At 39.6% G+C, this 22159-nt stretch overlaps 1 protein-coding gene across 4 annotated transcripts in view; it reads left to right on the top strand.

Annotated features, from left to right (window-relative positions):
- Positions 1–22159, top strand: part of dysc (dyschronic) — a 38724-nt gene continuing 16565 nt past the window's right edge. For 2 of the 4 annotated variants that reach the window (XM_064689675.1, XM_064689674.1), the window contains exons 1-8: positions 1–1902; positions 15714–16554; positions 16616–16754; positions 18660–18790; positions 20863–21158; positions 21231–21551; positions 21775–21946; positions 22012–22122. In XM_064689675.1, the coding sequence (XP_064545745.1) occupies positions 15733–16554; positions 16616–16754; positions 18660–18790; positions 20863–21158; positions 21231–21551; positions 21775–21946; positions 22012–22122 (1992 nt within the window). In that variant the 5' untranslated portion in view covers positions 1–1902; positions 15714–15732. The remainder of the gene's footprint in view (positions 1903–15713; positions 16555–16615; positions 16755–18659; positions 18791–20862; positions 21159–21230; positions 21552–21774; positions 21947–22011; positions 22123–22159) is intronic. The other 2 variants (XM_064689671.1, XM_064689672.1) reach the window with 2 other exon arrangements.

Below are 22159 nucleotides of genomic sequence, written 5' to 3'. Positions count from 1 at the left end.
TCCAGACGGGACGCTCCGCAGTAACACAACAAAATCGCGCACCTTGGAAACGCAAAAGCAGAGAAAAAGAAAAAAAGAAAAATATTCTACAAAAATATTTAATTTCAAAAGTGTTAAAACCAAAAGCCATGGCGAACGCCAAAGGCAATTGTGATTTGGGAGCGCCATTTGTGCGCTGTTAAGTGTAGGTTCTGCAAACCAGTTGGGAATGCACAAAATATGTAGATACATTGTGGAGCCTGGAGCCATGTGCAGAGCATCAGCAGCAGCAGCAGCAGCACCAGCAGCAGCAGCAGCAGCAGCACCAGCAATAGCAATGGGAATACCCAGCAGATTTCTATAAAAATCAAAGTAATGTGCACGAAAATCCAGCAAATGAAACAGTTTTTTGTAACAGAAAATAACCTTGAGAGCGAGGTCCATAACTTCTTATTCAATAACAAAAACTAAAGCGCCGTGCACGAGTGCGTGTGCACTGAAAACACGGCCGTACAACATGGCGTATGGGTAATGAATGTGTTAGCACGACATATGCAGTAAATGTGCGAGGCAGCGGTGTTTAAATATTGCATTATGCACACACCGTGTGCGTGTGTGTGGCATGCCACTAGTGTGGGTGTGTGTGTGTGATTGTCTGCATGTGCTTGAGCTAGTGTATTGATGTGCTTGTGCTTGTGCTTGTGATGGTGCCAAATGAAATATTAAGCCAATTAATTCACGTATATGCTCTAACTCGTATTTATGTGGCATTCGACAACAACAATAATAACAACAACAACAACAACAACAAAAACGACAACAACTACAAAAACAACAACAGCAGCAACCACAACAACAACATGTTCGATGACGCATTCTAGAGTAGGGCAGAAGGTTAAATTACTACGGCAACGGCTACCGTCGAAATTCGCCACGTACAGCAATTCGGATTCGGAGTCCGAAAATATCAAAACCGATACCAATACCGAATCGCAGCACGCAGCTTGGCGATTTATAGGCGTGCGACCAACTATAAGCAGTTTCAGCTGCCACCATCTTCACCTCCAGCTCCTGCGTCGTCTTCGTCTCAAGCTGGCCAACAGCTCGGAGCTTGGAGCGCAAACACCACCCGCAATAACAAAGAGGCCCAGCAATTGTTGTTGCTGTTGCTGCTTTCGTGGTGAATTTGCAACAGACAACAATTCCATGTGCCATGGGCGCAACAAAAAAATCAAACTACAAATGTGACCGACCATAAGCGAAAAAACGTGAATTAACCAAAAAAAAAAAAATACAAAAAAGAAAAATACAAATAAAATTAACAAAGATATTAAAAGAATTTGCAAACAAAATACAAAGTAGTAAAGTGTGTGTGTGTGCTGCCGCTCTGAGCGCAAGTAAACCAGAGAGTGGGAGAGCGTGACGCGCAAAACTCACCACGCATTGGCCTCTCGTCGTCGACGTCGACGACGGCAACATTGTAAAAAACTTTCACTCTCGGCACAACGTGGCGGCGGGCGGTGCGACAGCATCGAGCAGGAAGCGCATAAAGTGACACACAAACACACGCACACATTCACATACAAATACAAATACACAAGCTCGTGCAAACTGGAGAAAGCCCACAGAAACTAAACTAAACAACACGAATATCCGCAACATCAGCAGCAGCAGCAGCGGCGTCGGCAGCAGCAAAGCAAAAGTTTTGCATGCCAGCAGCTGACTGCTGCAGGAAGCGTGCCAGGAGGGCGGGACAGCAGGAGAAGCGGGACGGGCAGGAGAAGCCACCAGTGAAGCGGACAGTCCGGTTCTGCCTGGCTGTCACAGCCATTGAATAGGCCTCTTCAACACGAACACTGGCACAGGATACAGGCCGAGCACACACGCAACGCAATTTAAATGTATCCTTAGAATTTCAAACAGGTGAGCGACATTCATTGAGGAAGTAACAAAACGGAAAAACAAAAAAAACAACCAACATCAACTAGCAAAAAGTTAAATGTTTATGTTGGGAAATGAACTAAAAGGCGAGCACAGTTTTTTCAAATATGCAGATAATGAATGCTCGAAATATTTTTAAAAGTAACTTATCAGCAATTCATGTCTTTTCATAAAGTTGAATAAATTACTGACATTAACTTGAAATGTTTCTTTTGATATAAACAATTAAATTGATCGAATCCCTGGTATTTGCTGTTTTTGAGAGAAGGATCATTCTAGTCAATATTTTTAAAATGGGTAATACAGATAATAGTAGAATATAGTGAAAGTATATATAGCAAAAATTAATTTTATGAAATGCTTTCGACAAAACTAGTTATTTTCGACTTTATAAGGTCATTTCCGATACAAAATCTGTGTTTTTGAGTGTTTTAATCTCAGAGATTATCGGAATTACAAATTTCATAAAATCATTTAAGAAAGTTTCAGTCAGAAGTGCTCGATTTAAGGTATCCTGTACACAATTGTCAACGGCTCCCAATATTGACAATATTGGAATACAGATCAATCTATATAAATCAATCTTTATTAAGCTGGCTTGAGGCACAGCTAAATAAAGATTTAAAATATGGAAAGGTCGCCATAGCCAAATATACTCATCCTTAAAATATTTGCTTTGTAAGCAATATGGAAATCCGTTTGTTAAAGAGAAGCTAATAAAATGCGAAGTGAAGCCTATAAAATCAGGATAGTTAAGATATGGATATGATAAATTTGTTCCTCAAAAAAGTCGTATGTCACTTTTATGCAGACTTTTATTATATTTTTTTTAAAGGATATATATTTAAAATGAATTTCCAACTTGATCTGCCCAACTTCTAATTTCTACGGGATAGACAAGAGCATGGCTAGCTCGCGCCGGCTTTATGTACATATGAAGTCGGTTCAAAGTCTATCCCAATATTAATACAAATTTTAGAAAATTTACCACTGCAAATTCGCCAATAGTTAGAGAATGTTTGTCATTTCTAGATATTTCCAGAGACTATTTCAAATGTGCTGTAGCTGGAATTTGTCGCTGCATTAATCAATTGTAGTTTTAAGCTTAACGAGGTGCTTTACCATGTGGTATCCTCATTGTATCATTTATCATCCGGCTCAAGCTAGCTATTAGATTGTTACATTGTCAAGAGGGTGGAGAAGAGGGTGGGGGCGGTGTCTGATGGGTGAAAATTAATAACGTAACCGTTGCACGCTCACATCGGCGCATAAGTAATAGTTATTTAATGAGTTTTTGGTCGGAATGCTGGCCAAAAAGTTGTTTGGCGCCGTGGCATTTAATTAAAATTTGCGCCTAATTAAACGTCAAACGCGAGCCGTGCCGTGCAGAGCTCAGCAGCTGACAGGACATTACTAGGCGCACCGGGCGTATGAGCGATTTGCATTTCCTCTCTTCAATAACTAGCTGTGCGCGTGTGTGTATGTGTGTGTGCGGCTGTGTGTGTTGACTTGTGCGAAATCCGTTGCCAAATTATTAGCGCCTATTTAGTGGCCTGTTATTGTTGTTGTTGCCAGTTTGCATTTTCGCTGTTTGCCATCAATTGCAAATTAAAATTGATTTCGAGCTGCGCAAATATTTTGCATGGCTGCATTCAACATTGTTAACTCCGAAAACAGATATGCGAACACACACAACATGATATGCCCGCATTTGAATACTTTATTCTATTAATGCCCCCAAGAGTATGCAATAGATTTATGTGCTGCTTTTTCTATTTCCTCGCTGTTCGCTTCTAATTGCAACTAAGTTGTGTGGCTGGCCAATTGTGGGCGGCATTGGGCGTTGGGCGTCGAGGGTGCGGCACCGGCGCCAATTAGCGTGCAATTTATGCAAGTGAAGATGTGTGCTTTAATTGCCATCGCACTGCCGCGACGCGTGTGCGTTTTGCATGGGGTTCGGGGCGTGGCAGATGAAGTGAAGTCAAATGTGATTCAAATTGAGTTATGCGAAAAACGAATCGATAGCCCGGTGGCCATGGGAACTGACGGGGTTTCCAGACAAACGTATTGTCTGCATGCTTAATAACATGGCAACAAAAGCGTGTGTGTTACGTGTAATCGACTATCAGATACTCTGCAGTTGAAATGGCAGATTCTTTTCATTCTCCTTGAAGTTATATTTATGACAATCAATGTGTATCTAACACTAATGTATTAGAGTGTTAACAATACGTTGCCCTTTTTATTAGAAATCCGTTTATAATACTATTTTGCTGATATTTAGAGGTATTTTTAATGTCTAATACATTTGATTAGTATTTCAAGTCGCCCCTACAAAAGCTGATAATATCTGGCTGCATTGCCTGCATTACTAATAAAGATTTTCATTTTCAATAAGATAGCTTTAAATCAGACTAACTAATTAGCATGCAGACAGGTGGATACTTATATAAACACGGCTATTAAAACACTCTTAATGGTCAATATTCTATTAATATAATAATATATGAATTTACAGTCAACTCTCAACTAACGCACCTCCTTTAATCCTTTAAATTTGAATCATCAAGTTCCCATTCAGGCCATAATTTTCTATTTATTTACACATCAAACTCTTCCTCTGCTTTTGCTTAAACTAACTGTAATATGTGCAAAGTAAACTTTTCTAACGTAAAATTTATCGAGCAAGAAACATGCAAACAATTGACAATGGGAAGTTTGTTTTTGCAATAAAAAGTTTTCTAAATTGTAAAAGTTTAATGTTGGTTGCGCTAAGCAAATCTGTTAAGCGTATGTCCTTCTCAGCAGGTGTACGCTGAACTGAGCTTTCACTGTACATTGTTGTCGCGGCATCAAAATATAGAGCAACTTCTGTGAAAACTATAACAAGGCTGCAGTTCATCAATGCATATTTGATGGCTTAAACAAAGAAATGACAGAGACTGCTTGAAGACACTTAATTGGGGGATTGATGAAAGGTGGTCATAAAAATGTAGCCACAATAAACCAGCGAAGAGCACGAATTAATGCAAAATCAATACGAAGAAAAAGTTGCCTAAAGAGACTGTTGCCCCACCCTGTTGCAAAGAGAGAATTGCACAATCGACAATTTGACAACGAATAATAAACAAAGCAATAATCGTTTACTTGCGTGGATAATATAATATAATAAGCCCGCAATTAGTGTCAATAATAGATCTGATAAAGCCGCCGCCAACTGTAGCCCCAAAAGCGTTCAGGCCAAGCAATTGGCATTGTGTAAACTCCAGCTCAAAGGATATGCTGGCATAAAAATGTATAAAAAGCGAAAGGATAATCGACTGAGTCGAGCATATTAGGCACGAGTCGAGCATGGTTCTATTCTAATTCAAGCTCTTCCTTAGCGTATCCTTCCTCAATTTTGTTTTTTTTTTTTTTCTTTTTTTGTGTGCAATCAAATTGAAAAAGTTGCTGGGGCGAAGGGCAAATCGCAATTCCACTTTTATTAATATTTCCATTTGCCTATGCGAATTTCAGCTCTGGGCTCTGAATGCAAAACTACTGCGCACTTGACTACAAATCGTAGATTTTTTTGCTTTCCTTGCCATATACGTGTGTGTGTGTGTGTGTGTGCGAATTTCCACTTTTGTTCATTTGCCACATTCCCGTTTCGCATTCTGAGTTACAGTTTCAATGGCATCGCCAAGGCTGAGTGGCTGCGTTGCCGAGAACTTTCCTAATACAAGATACTTAAAGGACGAACACAAATGATGTTGTAAGGCGACTGCCGCCCTCACCCATCCCCCCCTGCCCACTGCACATTTCTTGTCCAAAGGAAAAAGAAGAGGGAGCAAAAAAAAACTAAAGTCTTAAGTGAATTAAGAGGCAAACTTGTAACATTTTCTTTACCTCGTTATTTCTGTTTCTCAGGGATCTCAAGGTTCTTTCACTTAATGAGCGACCCTTTCGCGTGTGAAGTGTTCGAGGGGCTGCAATATTGAGTTCGTAAATAAAAACGGATTAGTTTTACGGCCCCGACCAGCGCCCAGTAAATACCTATTAATGATTTTCCTACCCACCTGTCTCAGTTTCTGTTTCCGTTTCCGTCTGCGTTTCCTGGTTGCGTCTAAATTCAAGTGCGCCGCCTGCACTCGCTCTCGCCCTCGCTCTCGTCCTCGCCTTATTTAATAAAAGAAGATTTATTGTTATGGCCCGGCAGGGTAACCAATCTAACCGCAAGCTCGCAGCCTGGCATCCTGTAGACAGAGCAGACCCGAGAAGCCAGCGAGTCAAAAGGCAGCCACTAAATAATTTTGTACAAATTCTGTGGTGCCCATTGCCACAGCTCTGGGGCTACGACTAGGGCTGGGTCAATGAAAAAGCACAGGAAATATTGGTCTAATTACTATAAATTTGCCTTTGTTGCGAGCATTTGTGTGTGTGTATTTTTAAATTGAATAACATGATATCTGCCAGAAATATCATTGCATTCTATCATAAAATAAAACAAGATGCGGAAATGAACACGATACAACATTGGCATTATAATAAAAATGGTCAAATGTAGGGTGACCCGGGCAATGCCGGGTAATTCCTTCTGGTAAATTAATACTTAAGAAGAAATCACATGTATCAAGTATTTCGTTTTTAATTTATAATAATTCTGTTTGAAAACTAAAAAGGTTTCGTTTCGTACTAAACTGTTATTCGGATTAAGTCTTGTATTATCTCTGATAATATATTTAAGGTCGATGTTTTTTTAGAAACTCCACTAAGTAGAGATAAAAGTACTATCCTTAAACTAAACATTCAAATATCTAAATACAGGCCACCAAGAACTGTCAATCTATGTAAATATATATTGCTTTGTCGTGGGTACAGGATATCTTCTAGTCGAGTAATTTACGAGGAGAGAGGTTTTCTAGTTATAAGCACTACTACTCTATCATGATTTGAAAAGAAATGTGCTTATCAGGCCTTATCTTTAAATTACCTTAACATATTGACTTCCTTTTCGATAGAAAGAACTAGAAAACACAGATATCTTTGGCACGCCGAAGTTTTAATACCCTTGTAGACATTTGCCTGACGACTTTACAGACATGAGTTGGGTGAAAATATCTTGGAAAAGAGAATATGTTGTCATTATTTTCAGTCGATTTTTTGTATACAGCTGTATAATATAGAACGATCTTGACCAGACTTTGCTCACATATAAGTAGCATAAATAAACTATTAAAAGCCTAGATTGCTCAAGATATCTTGATAAGTTTTTTATACAAGCACTTAATTTAGATAATCGTTTCTATGGCAGCTATGTGATATATTGCTCCGACCTTGATAAGTTAATGCATAAGTATGAGAAGCTCAGTGAAACTAATATATGGCGATATATGGATATCTTGATAAACCAAAAACTTGTTCCAACAAGAACCTACTACTGCTGCCTGCAACAGAAAGACGGATTTATGCTAATCTTAAGACGATGGCTTTACAACTGAGAGACAAGTTCGCATAGAAACATACAGATGGGCTGATGGAGGGTCGGACCTTTTTTTTTTCTTTATCAACGCGGCTGTTGATGCTGATCTAGTCTAGTCTATATATATATATGTGTCTGCTTCTATGCATTACACATTGCATGACAATCTTATAACACCCTGTATAAGGGCATACAAATTTAAAAGGATGCACAAAAATGGAAAATGATTTATTCGTTGATATAATCCATCAGAGCACGAGAAATGGGCCATGCAACTATTTTACGATAAATGGGAATTTATTGTTTTAATGTGACGCACGATATTTGTTTCCGAATCGGTATATATAGATATTATTATTTCCATATTCTGGCGGCCACTTGCGGCAAATTTGAAGCAGCCACGTAAAATATTGCACATGAGGCCCAAATAAAAGGCTGGCTGCAGGAATACATTTCTGAGGAAAATAGAAAATACTATGAGCAGACACGAAAGCAACTGCCACGTCGCATAATTTGTGGAAAATTTTCTGAGGGGGCAAGGCGGGGAGGAGCTAGCTGAGCTGGGGTGGAGGATGAGTGAGTGGAGGAGCAAGCTTGCGACTCGTGCCTGGCTGGTTTTTGGGTTTTTGCGCCTACGCGACTGTTTTTCTTTTTGTTTATTTTTGTATATGTGTGTGTGTGTGTGTGTGTGTGTGTGCGTGCTTGTGCTTGTCTATAAGCTGCGTGAGTTCTTGTACTCTCAGACATTGTACACACTCCATAGTTGTCTATCGTCTCCGGCTTGAGTGCGTCGCGCTAACCTGCACTCACGACTTGTTCAAACTAACTTTCGTGACTGGACGCAACTGCGCTGTGTATGTGTGTGTGTGTGCGTGTGTGTGTGCGTGTGTGTGTGTGTGTCTGACTGTCTGCTGGTCTGTCTTTTGGCCCGGCAAAACTTGGCAAACGCGCCCATCCTTATCGCTATGGCCGTCGTCCCCCCCCCTCGGCAAATATGTAGTTTCATTTGCCTTTTACATTTCCACATTTCCTTCTTGGCTTGTTTGCGTGTCTGCCCATAGACAGGAGACAGCGTCGACCTACTCCGTGGAACGCCGCTTTGCATATTTATTTTATTTTATTTGATTTAGTTTTCTTTTTTCGTATAATTCCACTTTCTATATATAAATTATATTTTATGTCCTTTATAACGCGACGTGTGATTAAAAATTCGTAATTTACCAGCTTTTACTTTTTGTTGCTCTGCTCTTATTTCATTATACCCTTTAGAGGGTATTTTTAGTTTGCCATTAAATGTGTAACGCATAGAAGGAGATGATCCTGGCCGAGTCCATATGGCCATATCCATCTGTAACCTTCCAAAACGAAAGTCTCAGTCTTAACGTTAGCTGTACGAAGCTTTGCATATATCAATGTTTATCACTCGAATCGGAAAACTATATAACAAATCTCTTCTAGAAACTATCAATCCATAATTAAGTTTATGTATAAAGCATTTCTTAAGATATCTTGGCAAAATTTGGTATTTACGAGTTTTAACATATTCCTTATACATATATGTTCCCTATATCCACATTGAACTAATGTTATATAAGCTTTTCGGGTTTTCAAAGTAGAGTAAACTCTGCAATTACGATGCTTGCTCTCATCCCAGCATATTTGCAAAACCATATCAAATCGCACACCTATATGATAAGTTTTCTTTCGGATCTATCAGGAATAAAAAGTTTCAGTTAAAGCACACCTAAGCAATTTGTCTACAAGGGTATTGACTGTTCGTTGTGTCTTGGATTGTTTTATTTCTGCCTTTTTTTTTTTGGGAACATCGTTTTCTTTGTGTCATGTGGCAGCCTTTTTATTATTTAGCGTAGCATACCTTGGGGCGTGCAGGGGCACGCCTGGGTCCGCACCATGTTAGGGGCGAGCCTCCGCCATTTTGAGGCAGTTGAACGACTGTCCCGCTTTTCGAGCGTGCTCAAATGCTCTCTTGGCCCGTGACTTGCCGCGTTTTTGTTTTTTTCGTGCTTCATTAATATTTAATTAAAAAATCGATAGTTGACATGTAAGCCAGCGACGTTTCGTGGCTGCTTTTGCTGGCTTTGTTGCTGTTGTTTGTTTGCTGCTTCTTGTATTCTCGTTGACTTTTCAAATACCTGGCCGTCTTAACTTATGCATATGCATGGCGCATATCTTATTACAACAGATTTTCTTTCTTGCTGCCAGCCACCTACGTGACGCTCCACTTTTAAATCCCCGGAACATGACACTTTTTTATATTTTTTTTCTTAGCGCTAAAAGAATATTGAATAAGGCATAGAAAAATGTGTTGCATATTTAACAGGAGCAACGCAAAGAATTCGCCCAGCTAGCCTCAAAGCAAAAGACCGGACACGGACTGAAAGCTGAAAGTTGAAATGTGTCCATTCAATATGCATGCCAGCTATTTTATATACGAAAACCTTTTAATTAAAACGGATATTTACACTTATATGGGTCACTTTTGACAACTATGGGCCTTATTTGGAAATGTATCAGCTGGTCTGGCCAGTTTGTGTCCGGCTCAAGTGTTTTCCATATAATGCTTTATGTAAAACTCGTTTCCACTTATTTCTCACAGCTGTGCGTGGATTATGCAAAAATGGCGCGAGACGTTTTTGTCTATTCTTTATGTAGAGCTTTCGAATCGATAGGATTATTTAATTTGGGCCTATATAATATTTAAATAAAAGTTCATTTTTAAGAGAATGAAGTTTTAAATATATTTGAAATATATTATTATAGTTAATATATATTTAAGCAAATCGGATTAAATGCTTAAAATTGTTTTTCTCCTATTTTCACAGTTAAAAAATGTTTGATTTTCTCTTTAGTTAAACGTGAACTTTGAAGCTTTTAAATAATTACAGTGAACGCTCGATAAAGATGTTCTTGATATTGATCCAGGAAAACATATTAAAAAGTGGTCAGTCACACTGAAAATTGAAGTAAAAGTCTTTATTCAAAACACATTTCTTTTCCCGAAAGTTCTTCTTTCTGTTTTGTTTAAAACTTTTCTAAATAACACAATACAGTACATAGTGTGTATATATTTCTTCATATGGTTTGATTGAAAAAGAGCACAACGAGCTGTTCTTACACGCGAGTGTCCTCTGTACATGTAATCCGCGAGAGAGGAAGAGAGAGTGAGGCTTTTATTTTGAAATGTAATTGTTGTTTTTCTTGTTTTAATGAAGGTCTGTCACGTGTTTTAAGCTGTCAGCCAAGTTGAGTGCGGTTGTCATTATAGGCAGAGAATACTATATTTCGAACAGGCACGTGTCGTTGCAGTGAACTTTGTTATTATTTTTAGCAGATTCCCACACACACACACACAATACTCGTAACTCAGAGTTTGGCTGGCTTAAATAGCCAACGGCCCTTGTGCAGGTAATTGAGCCTTAACATGCTCAAAGCTTATTAATACATGTAAAAGGGCATTATGTGTGTATGTGTACGTGTGTGCGTGTGTGTGCGTGTGTATCTGTATAAACTTTATGGAGCTTTGCTTTGTTTGGCTTGCGTTTATTTTTGTTCAATGCTGTCGTTGGTCTTCTGCCCAGTTGAGTTTATTTATGTGACATAATTATCCCACTAGACGCAGGCTCTGACAATATAAATCCTCTTGATAATCGTTCGGCTCGGGGGCTGACAGGGTATAGAGCTGTTGGGCTATCTCTTTAATCATATTTGTTTTTAAAACATGCTCCCCTTATTTACCATCAATTTCATGGAATATATTGTGTTCGTACGAAATATGATATCTTACTTTTCCTATTAATGTTCTTTTGCTAGAATTTGTTGTGCAATCATTCCTGGATTTAATTAAAATCCATCGTAATTGAATACATGTATTTATGATTAAAATGTTGCATAAGCTTTATGTTTTTTCTCTTTAATATTATTTAATAATCGGTTCTGGTCGAGTGCATTGTGCGTAACTCAACAATTTCGTTGTTATGGCTTATGCTAAGCTCTCGGATCTTTAAGATTTATTGACATCGAGCGGCAATGGGCACGCACACACACAAAGCATTTACACGCACAGGCTGGTACGTGCATAGGTGTATAGTCTCTGCGGTGCGCTACCTTTTTGTTTTTACGCGCAATTAACCCAGTTACAAGTTCGACATGCCGCAAGGCAAACCCAGCGACTCACACACACAAACACACAGACACATCCTGCATTTATCATAATTACTTCCCAGAATTTTTGTGCACAGCCCTGCCGAAATAATGCTAAAAAACTTGATGAATGCTCGAACCGCAGCATTTGCTCGCACACCCTCACAAACACACACACACAGATACCCTCCCTTGAAAAGGCGATAATTTAAAAAAAAAAAGGGCGAAAAAACGCGTTGACTGCTTAATGTTTTAATATGCCTTCAGCAACTATTAAGAGGAGTCCGCATTAAGTGCCGGGGCACATATAAAGCATCAATTATTTATAAATAAAAGCGCAGCCCACTTACGCACAAAGTATTTTATAGCATACTTCTGAGCGCCACGCCACAAAGGCGTCAAGGCAACAACAACAACAGCAACAACAACAACCACATTGGCCCATTCACAATTCCGCTTGCAAATTTATATAAAATGCAAAAAATAACTCGGAGAATTGCAGTTTGGCGTCACGAGCAGCAAACAATGCGATAAGCAGGCAAAATAAATAAAACAACGACAGATAAAATGTGCCCACAACATTCATGACGACAGTCCAATGCAAATGCTGGTTTAAACAAAAATAAAATAATTAAGTAGGAATGTTGCGACCGGCTGTAAACGACTGCATGATGCCCGCTAACTTTATTTAAGGGAAAGGGAGATATATATGTATATGGTATATAATATTTGTATATCTGTTGTCGATCGATTTTAAGAGCAGCTCATCTTCACGCCCAATTTGCTTAGTCTAAATCTAATACTGTGGAAGATATAGATTTTCTCGATTTAACACGCCTCCGGTGGGCGCAATTATATAATCGTCTTGAGTGAATTTTCGAAAAGATGAAGAAACGGATATACGAACAGCAGAACGAAGTTTGTGCAAACCTAATATACTCTTTTCACATTGTGAACGCGTATAAACGGTCGAGTAAAAAGTTGGCTTAGGCACAACGAAAATTTAATACCCTTGTTGACAAATAGAGAACGTTCGATATCTCATTAACTGAACAACGAAGATTTAATACCCTTGTCGACAAGTAGAAAATGTTCAATATATATTTAAATTAAACCTTAAAATCTCAGAGTTGTTTGATGACTTTGCCAATATGCTCTCTAGAAAACAAAGCAGAGTCTGGACAGGTTCTACTTTATCTTTTAAAAAAGCGAACTAGCCAACAACGTCTTTCGTATCGAACTAATAAAAAGATATAGTAAGGAAAACGTGTTTCAAATTAAAGTTTTTGTATGACATATATTTGCTCTTGAAATCTTAATGATAATGTAGTCCGGTTTGGCATATGCAAATAATTTCATCAGGATAACCTCCTAACTCAGCGACTAGTTTGGTTGTAAAATAAAAAAAATAAACTTTCTGTGATCCTTCTATGCGAAACACATCGTTAGCCACAATTTGAATACCCGTCGTAAGGGAACTGAAGTAAGGAAGTATGCATAAATATGAGTGCTATGTACGTTTATAAATATGTTTACGTATGTATTTATGTTTGTACAACAGTTACTTTTCAAATCAAATAAAACCAGGCGACCATTGACAATGACAATAACAAAACGAACATACAAAAAATGAAATGCACAGTGGTGCCAAGACTTATTGCTCAGTGATGAAAATAATTGGCCTGGCTAAGCTGTCGATTATCGGTCGTTGCGCATCACTGATGCTCTTTAAAAGTTATCGATTGGCATTGCCTTAATTGATAGCTTTGTCAAACGTGTTTTATTTTTTGCGACACTGTGCGATTGCCGCCTGGCACAAACCCGAGTAACAAATTCCAAAAATGTCACATTGCGCACATGAAAAATGTCCTTGGGACAGCGCCAAACGTCAGGCGACGCCAGCCATCAGTGTGTATGTGTCTGTGCGAGTGTGCGAGTGTGTGTGTGCTCATTGTTGTTGGCTTTGCAAAGCAAGGTCATGAGTAAATACGCTGGAGCCTGGCTGTTTATTCTACAACAAAGCCCTGCCAAGCACAAAAAAACCCTCACACACACACACGCTCGCAATTTATTGTCAAATATACAAATGAATTCACATATATATATGTATAGTAAATCGTACGTATATACATATATCTAGCTTGATGCTCCTTATTGATACAAATGTACATATGAATTTATAAAATATCTACACACACACATGTACATACAGACATATGGAGCATTTGCTTGCCAATTTGCAGTGGAAACACATGCAAATGTGTATCCGTTTATCAAAAAGGACATTATTGGCTGCTTGTTAGAGCTAAGCACTATAGCTAGCCATTATGCATGGATACATATATCCGCCCCGAGGGGCAGCAAAATATTTAATCATAGATGTGTGAACAAGCTGTTATTGTTAAACAGGCCCAATTTACGAGTTAATAGTTTCATCAATTTGCTGCGATTTTAAACGGAGAACGCTTTTAATATAAATATTTATTGATTGGTTGGTTGGGCACATTTCGACTCGAATAGAGAGGGAGGCTTTGTTAATGAGCATTTGCTGGAATCTCTTTTTTTTTTATTTGTTCAAAATTATCCATTATGATTGGGCATAAATTATAATTTGAAATTGATCTAACACAATGTTTGTAAAAACTGTTCGTTTGGTTCAACAAGATGGAAAATCATTTAAATCGACATCTTTTAAAACGGAGCTCGAGCCAGCTAATTAACTATTTTTAAAACTTTAACTGAAGTAACAAACGTTAAGAAAAGGTAGAAATTTCAGAAGGAATAATATTGATATATACAAAAATGGTCTATTAACAGATACGATCATTTAAATGTTTAGAATATTCTCAACAATTTTTTACGTTTGGAATATAAATTGAAATTAGTTTATTTTTTAATAGTTAAGCGACTTTAAAGTCTTTCTCTTCTGGACTATTTAGTTAAGTTTATAATATTAACTAGCCTTATAGTTGTCCCTATTTAAAGTCTTGTTTTTCTGGATTATTATCGTTGATCTAGCCAGATTAAGAATCGTCAAGTGTCCGACGTAGCCAGAGTGTATTTAAATAAGATCAAATGATGAACATTTTAATCGCTTAATACCTAAATGCCTTTATATCAAGGCATTCTTTTTTTAGTTTCAATCCTAAAACTCATTTTGTGACATCATCAAATGTTAGTTGGTTTATCAATGAAATATGGGTCAAATAATTTTATAATTATTGAACTTTTATTATAACAATTATTATTATCATTTTTATCATTGTTATATTACTATGATTATTATTCTCATTATCATTATTATTATTATCATTATTATTACTATGATTATTATTATCATTATTATTACAATGATTATTATTTTCATTATTATCATTATTATTATTATTACTATGATTATTATTATCATTATTATTATCATTATTATTCTTGTTATTATTATTATTATCATTTTTATTACTATTATTATTATTATTATTATCATTATCATTAGCATTATTATTGATTTTGTTATTGTTGTTTTAAACTAATTTCTAAATAGTTTACTCATGAACTCTTTCAATGTACATTTTAAGTATATATTGCATTTTCTATTACACACTAGATAAACTCATATTAAGCATACCAACAATGTCAATGTAAATGCTGGACTCATCGGCTAAGTGAGTGCCAAAGTGAGCATCGCAATTTTGGTCTATGAATTAATGAGCATCGCTTTCCGTTGCTATCATTTGGGAGACGAGTGCCAGGAGTGCCAGGGTGGGGCGGACTTGAGTTGTTTGGCCCAAAGTTAGCATATGCACATGAATAATGGAGAGCCTAGTTTGTAGGTTCTCTCCTATTGATATCGAAACAAAGGATGGCAACCAACAAATGGGCCATAGTTTTCCGTGTGCATGTGTGAGTGTGTGCGCGCGCGAGTTGTTTGTGTGTGTGAGAACATATGACTCTGGAGATTAAGCCATTGTTTGTAATGGGAACCGCAGCTAGGCGCGTGGCTGAGCTGCGGTTTAACGGCTGCGTTTGCAATGAGCGAATGCAAACAAAAAGCTGTTGTCGGACTGGAACGGGGACAGGGGGATGTTAGCCTATTTTCACTTGTTTAACTAACAACTAACTGTGCCATTCTCTCTCTCTCTTTCTGTGTGTCTGCATCTGCATCTGCTGTCAGCACCAGCCCCAACAGTGTAATGCGCCTTGGGGGTAGTGGTATACCATACGACGGTGACCCCCTGACAATGAGCGCAGCTGGCAATGATTATGCCGAATTATGCGATCTTGGACCATCACGTTGGAGTGCACGCGGTTATGGTTACCATGCAACACAAGCAGCAGCGAATGCGGCCGGCATCGGCATTGGTGGCATTGGCGCCACACAATCATCATCGAGCGTACCGACGGGCGGCTCAGCTGGGCTCAGCGCACATCATTTACGGAGCAGCGCAGCAGCGCCAAACAGTTACGAGGCCGAGGACATTGGCCTGGCCTTTGGCATGATCAGTCCGCCACCTGGCAGCGGGCACGTTCATTACGGCGGCAGCGCCGGCGGCATTGGCTCCCGTGTGGGCAATAGCACCAGTTCGCTGCGTGCCGGCGGCACCGGTCGCTCCGGTCTCTATTATTCGCCACCGGGCACATCGTACACAATCGTTGAGCGTCCACACTCGCCGCATTACTATTACAATTCGGCTGGTGTGCCCACGAAGGGTGGTTCGTTGCCTGGTCGCGGCTCGGCGTATCTCAGCTCCTCGCCATCTAGCCACATGGCCGCCGGCACGGCCGGCACGCTGCCCACATCAACGGCAGCCAGCGGTCGCCATGCCGCCTCGGCCATGGGCAATGGCAACAAAAAGCGGGCCATATCGCCGGAGCAGGTGCTGCGCATGTTCGGCGCCACACAGTCGTCTTCAGTTCCTACGAGTAGCTATCACTACAGCAACGGCGGCACCCGCGATCGCGATCGCACAGGGCGACGCAGTCCGGCCAGCAGCCCGCCCTCGACAACGCATCAGGTAAATCCAAGCAATTCTATTTTCACAGCAGCTAGATGATTAACCTTTAATTTTTATACAGATCTATCGGGATCGCGATCGAGATCGGGATCGGAGTGTGCCCAACATACATGAACTTACGACGCGCACCGTTTCAATGTCGCGTGATCAGCAAGTCGATCACGGCTTCGGTATATGCGTCAAAGGAGGCAAAGACTCAGGTAAGTTCAAGGGGGCAAAAAAGTGCGATTAGGTGTATAAATCAGTCCAAATATTTCGAATCTATATATATGCTTGAAGAACAAAGAAACGGTCTGTTGAATGTTGCCTTAAAACTGACTGAAGAATGTTGGCGACTTTAGTTGTAAGACTTTAAGGAATGTAAACTGAAAAAATAGATGGAAATTACCATCGATAAACAATTTCCAAGAAATAATTTTTTAGATGCCAAAAGTACAAACTCTATTAAAATGTTTGCCTACCATTTTTTAACATAAGGGAAATATTAAATTATTTTTCTAAGAATTATGGTTAGAGGTTAAAGAGCGATTCTTTTTAAAGCTCATAGGTTTTTTGTGAGGCTTATTCTGTGTCAAAAAGAATTTATCTTTAAAGAACACTGAACAAAACACAAAATACCTCAATCGAAAAATTATGTAAAAGCTGTAAAAAGGCTTTAAGAGCTTAGGGCTTTACAGGGTATAGATTTATTTTAAAATTTTAGAGGCTTCCAAATTCATTTTGGCTATAAAGAGTAGCCCACGGTCAGACGAGCATTGGGCAAAACCAATCTACGTTTTAAATCCATGGCCAAGAGAGTACAAAGAGGCCAAATAATAGGTGGCTAGCCCTGGGTATCCTTGTCAGGCTCAAGAGCACAAGACTTTGCAGTTTTCCAAGCTGCCTGCCATTGGATTATATTTAGAGCGAAAAGCATATGTGAGTGTAGCTTGCCAGAGGATGTTTGTAGAAGGGGCCATGGAACTCCTTGACGTTTGTAGTTGATGCGATGTTACGCCCAGTCGATTCGAGGCTCAATTGCTTGTCTCTCACGTGTGTGGCGATGTGTGGCACCTCAATTTGGCCGGAATTTAGAGAGCATTTCATGCAATTTAATTTTCAATTCGATTCCATTGTCTGTCGGTTTGTTGTACATTCGTTTTACTGCTACAAAACGCCAACAGCTTTGACATTTCCAAGCGCATTTTGCACCTGTCCGTGACTCTCTGCCTGCATGCCCCCATGCCCGCCGCACGCTCCTCCATTCACTGTCGGGCATTTTATTTTTAACTTTCAACGTGCGACCGCTTTAAAATCGATAAAAAAAAATCTATTTAAGTCGCCCAGCCGCGTATACGGGGTCGTTTCATCTATCAATTTATCGTCCCCATTGACTCACACAATGTGAGCTGCTTTTGCTCGCTTTTCGGCACATATGGCTGCACACGCACACGCACACACACATACACCCAAATAGAATCCCGCTTAATGAAAAAGGCTTACAAAAAACAGACGCAAAAATTAAGTTAAAAAGCTTTAGTCGAGAGTACTTGGATACCCTGTATTTAATTATTTTGCTTCTTCAACGCCTCAGCGCCACACTATGGAAATTTCATGCTTGAATCAAATCGGAGCTCATTGTCCGATCGTTTTAAGCTTCTAAGCGCAAAAAGAAAACATTTAAGTATGTGTTCATATTTACTGGGGAATCGGAGAATGATATACTTAAGGTGAAATATTATTCGTATGTTCAGCTTTTGTAGGCTACGAAGCACCGGGGCAAAAAGTTGATACTTATCAATTTCAGACACCTGGCTGAGCTATCGACTTTTTAACAAACTTGATGCTAGGTTAAGAATACATTTAAGTTGAATATTCGGACTGATAAGAGGACGAAGTCGGTAGCTCGAGTCAGTTATTGATGCTGATCAAGAATATACATATATACGGCACGTTTTGTAATACCCTACCCATTTGTAATGGATACAGGGTATCATAATGGGCCTAGCCGTGGGCGGTGCAGGGCATGGTGTGGTGTGTCTTTTAATAAAAGTTTAATGCGCACCGCTTGCTAATTGATTTTTTTTTGTTTTTTGTTGTTTTTTTTTTGTGTGTTTTATCGACAGGCTTAGGTGTTTACATCTCACGCATCGAGGAGAATTCGGTGGCGGAGCGCGCCGGCCTGCGACCCGGTGATACAATCCTAGAGGTGAACGGCACGCCATTCACCTCAATCAATCACGAGGAGGCGCTTAAGGTGAGCAGACTGCAAATGATTTTCTACAAAACTATTTTTCAATATGTACTTTCAGTAGCTAATGTTGTTATCTAGCGCAAAATCGATTAGAGCACATTATGAGAGAGCAGCAGCGTCTTAGACACGTTGCTTAAAGAGAATAAAACCTCATAGTTTCTTTAAATAAAGAAACTATTATGCTTTATATATACTTCTAAGCGGCTGCTTAAAATGCTAGGAAGTCAAAGTTGAACTTTTCGAGAGTTCGCTGTATTTTTCATACATGTTTTATATATGTATATTAAGTGACTATAAGAAAGGATGATTAACACGACAAGGCATGTCCTTCAGCCTGTGCTTAGACAACGACAAAATCTTCCTTTCAAAAAGATAATTTAATTGTACACTTTATTGATTTTTAATGTGATTTCGCTCGATAGGCTGCTTGTCTGCCTGCTAATAGTTGCGATAAGGGGCAATGCATTTGAGTAGCAGTAGGCCATCGTCTTTTATGTGCGCCACTTGTCAAAGTACCTAAATCGCAGCCCATCAGCCCGCCTTAGACCCACCACCAGGACGACAAACCCTGGCACTTATAACCCGAACGACGCCCAAGTTAGACAGCTGCGCTGCCAACGCTGCTGACAACGAAAGTCAATTTATTGTGGAATATTTTATGTGACACGTTATGATAGTCAATATAATTCTTCATATTCCAGCAGTAGCTGGTGCCACTATGCGTGCTCCTAACAAAGTACATTAGACCAGGAGCAGGAGGCTAGAACAGTCGGGGACTCGGGAACTCGGGGCCTGGCACGTGTTGTGCCATTTCCCACGCTGCTTTTCAATTTTAACTTTATTTTTTCGACAAATTTGTTTGCCAATAGTCGTGAAATAACTGGTACTTGGTCTAGTGTTGTATATGTAGTTCCCCTCTCTCTCTCTCTCTCTCTCTCTCTCTCTCTCTCTGCCTCTCTCTGCTGAGCTCGTTCTATGCTCTAAACGATTTTTTGTAGTTTTTGTCTAATATCTTGCACTTTACATATAATGAAACTTGAAACATTTTGTACAAATATTACTAAACGAAAAACGAAATACACATCATTGAAAAAAAACACTAATACAAATATACACTGAGAAAAAATTGGCAATAGATTAGTCGCATTGAATTCACATTGTAAATTAATTTACTTAAATAGACGACATTCATTTGATTTATTTTTAACTATTTCTAGAATTGTGTTTTTATTTTCAATATGCTTTTTATTTATTACGAATTTGTTTAATCTGCCTTAAACACATAATAAGCACCATCAATTCTTACAGTGTACTGCAATTTGGGCTATATTTATATGAACTTCAACTTTTAAAGTATTTAATTAAAATTCTTAGTTTTGGGCATTTATATTTTAATTGGCAAAGATAAAGTTAGTTTGGCTTGAAGGAAACTAATTCTAAGAGATCTTGTAGATCTTCCTGTTTAGTTATTACATTAGAGACCTTCCGTAACTTCCAGTTACAAATTTCACTTTAGCCATAAACTGCAAACTCAAGCCATATTATAAAGCTTACTTATATTTAATAGTCTCAAAGGATCAATAAAAGTTACCAAAGGGCTTCAACAGCTTCACCCAAAAACACATCTGTTTCGGGAACTAACAATTTGTCCAAATGCCCAACCACAATAGCCATAAAACTCAATGTGGTAAATTTTTGGGATTATTTGAAAACAAAAATGACATTCGCACTTTTGTCCCAAACAATTAGCGCAACTCAACTCGTACGGGTTTTTGTGGCGAAACAATTAAAATTGTAACAGCCAAAACGAGAGGAAATGGTACAGTAAAACCACAATAAAGCACACAATAGAACAGCAAAATGTCCGCCCCGTTTTCTCGCCTTGAATTAACATTTTGTTGAATATGAAATTTGTTTTTGTTTTTAGTTTTTTGAAATTTTAAATCTTTTTGCCACCCGATTTTGGTTCGACAATTTTCTTCTCTCTTTGCTCCTTTCTATCGTTCGTTCGTTTTGCTTGCATCTTCCGTCTCTCTTTTGTGTCTCTTCTATTGCCACATTTTTTCTTAACGCAGAGATGTGTGCAGATATTGAAATCGTCACGTCAAATCAGTATGACGGTGCGAGCGCCGCCCACGCTGAACTCGACGGCACCGCTGCACGGTTTTGGTCCACCCTCGCGGGATCCAATGTACGCGTCGATGGCCCCCCTATTACCACAGACTGCAGCGGCCCATGCGGCAGCGGCCGGCGGCGGCGGCGGCGGATCGGGTCTGCCCTTTCGTCAGACCTGCTCCTGGATGGATCGACACGGCCGTCCGGCCTCGCCGCCCATGGAGTATGGCGGCAGGCGGAACGAGCGCCGAGATCGGTAAGTGGATTACACAGATATTATATAGAAAATGTATATGTATATAGCATGTGCTAATCGGCATCCGTTTAGGGTACGCCGCGTCGAGCTGCTCATTGAGCCCGGCCAATCGCTGGGCCTGATGATACGCGGCGGCGTCGAGTACGGCCTGGGCATCTTTGTCACGGGCGTCGACAAGGATAGCGTCGCAGATCGTGCCGGTCTAATGATTGGCGACGAAATACTGGAGGTCAACGGCCAGTCGTTTCTCGATGTGACGCACGACGAGGCCGTTGGTCAGCTGAAATATCACAAGCGCATGTCCTTGGTGATACGTGACGTGGGCAAGGTGCCGCATTCCTGCACATCCATCGAAATGGAGCCCTGGGATGCGTACAGTCCAACGGGCACGAGGTAAGCACAAAGCCAAAGCAATCAGCAATCGAACCGGTTCGAAGCCTTAGAACTCCTATTCATTGCTTACTATGGACCTCAAGCGAACCTTTTAAAAGCAGGTTGCTTGTGCGAATCATAAACCAAACAAGCAACAAATTTTCCTGAGTTTGCCATCCTGTTAGGAAAAACTGATCTATTTATATATGTAATAATACTCGATCGATCTGTGTGTCGCTTTCAGAGCACGCCGAAAAGGTCAAATCACGACCATGGTGGAGGAGAAGGCGCGCTCGCTGCTGCCACGTCATCATTTTGCAAGTCTTTCGTATTATATTGCCGAATATAGTGTGAAAGCAATGACCATAGATGCCTTTGTTGCCGTCTTATTAGAGATGTTAGATACGTACGAAAAGGTAAATACTACATCAAGATGCCAAAACCCAAAGGATCGCATCTATGTTCATGTTTCCCTTTGCAGCACACGCTAGTGACGGAAATTCGTGAGCTCGTTTTTCCGGAGGATCGTACACGTTACGATGAGCTTGTGTATCGCAGAGAACGCGATCCATATAGCGTGGATAGGCATAGGGTAAGAATGGCTAACATAAGCCGCAACTAGACTCCAT

Source organism: Drosophila montana, unplaced genomic scaffold (genome assembly GCF_035044405.1).
Source record: "Drosophila montana isolate Dmon_TW-CO22-7 unplaced genomic scaffold, ASM3504440v1 contig_3218_1, whole genome shotgun sequence".
Lineage (NCBI taxonomy): Eukaryota > Metazoa > Arthropoda > Insecta > Diptera > Drosophilidae > Drosophila > Drosophila montana.
Note: the sequence above shows the minus strand (reverse complement) of the source record. Positions and strands in the feature narration are given on the sequence as shown.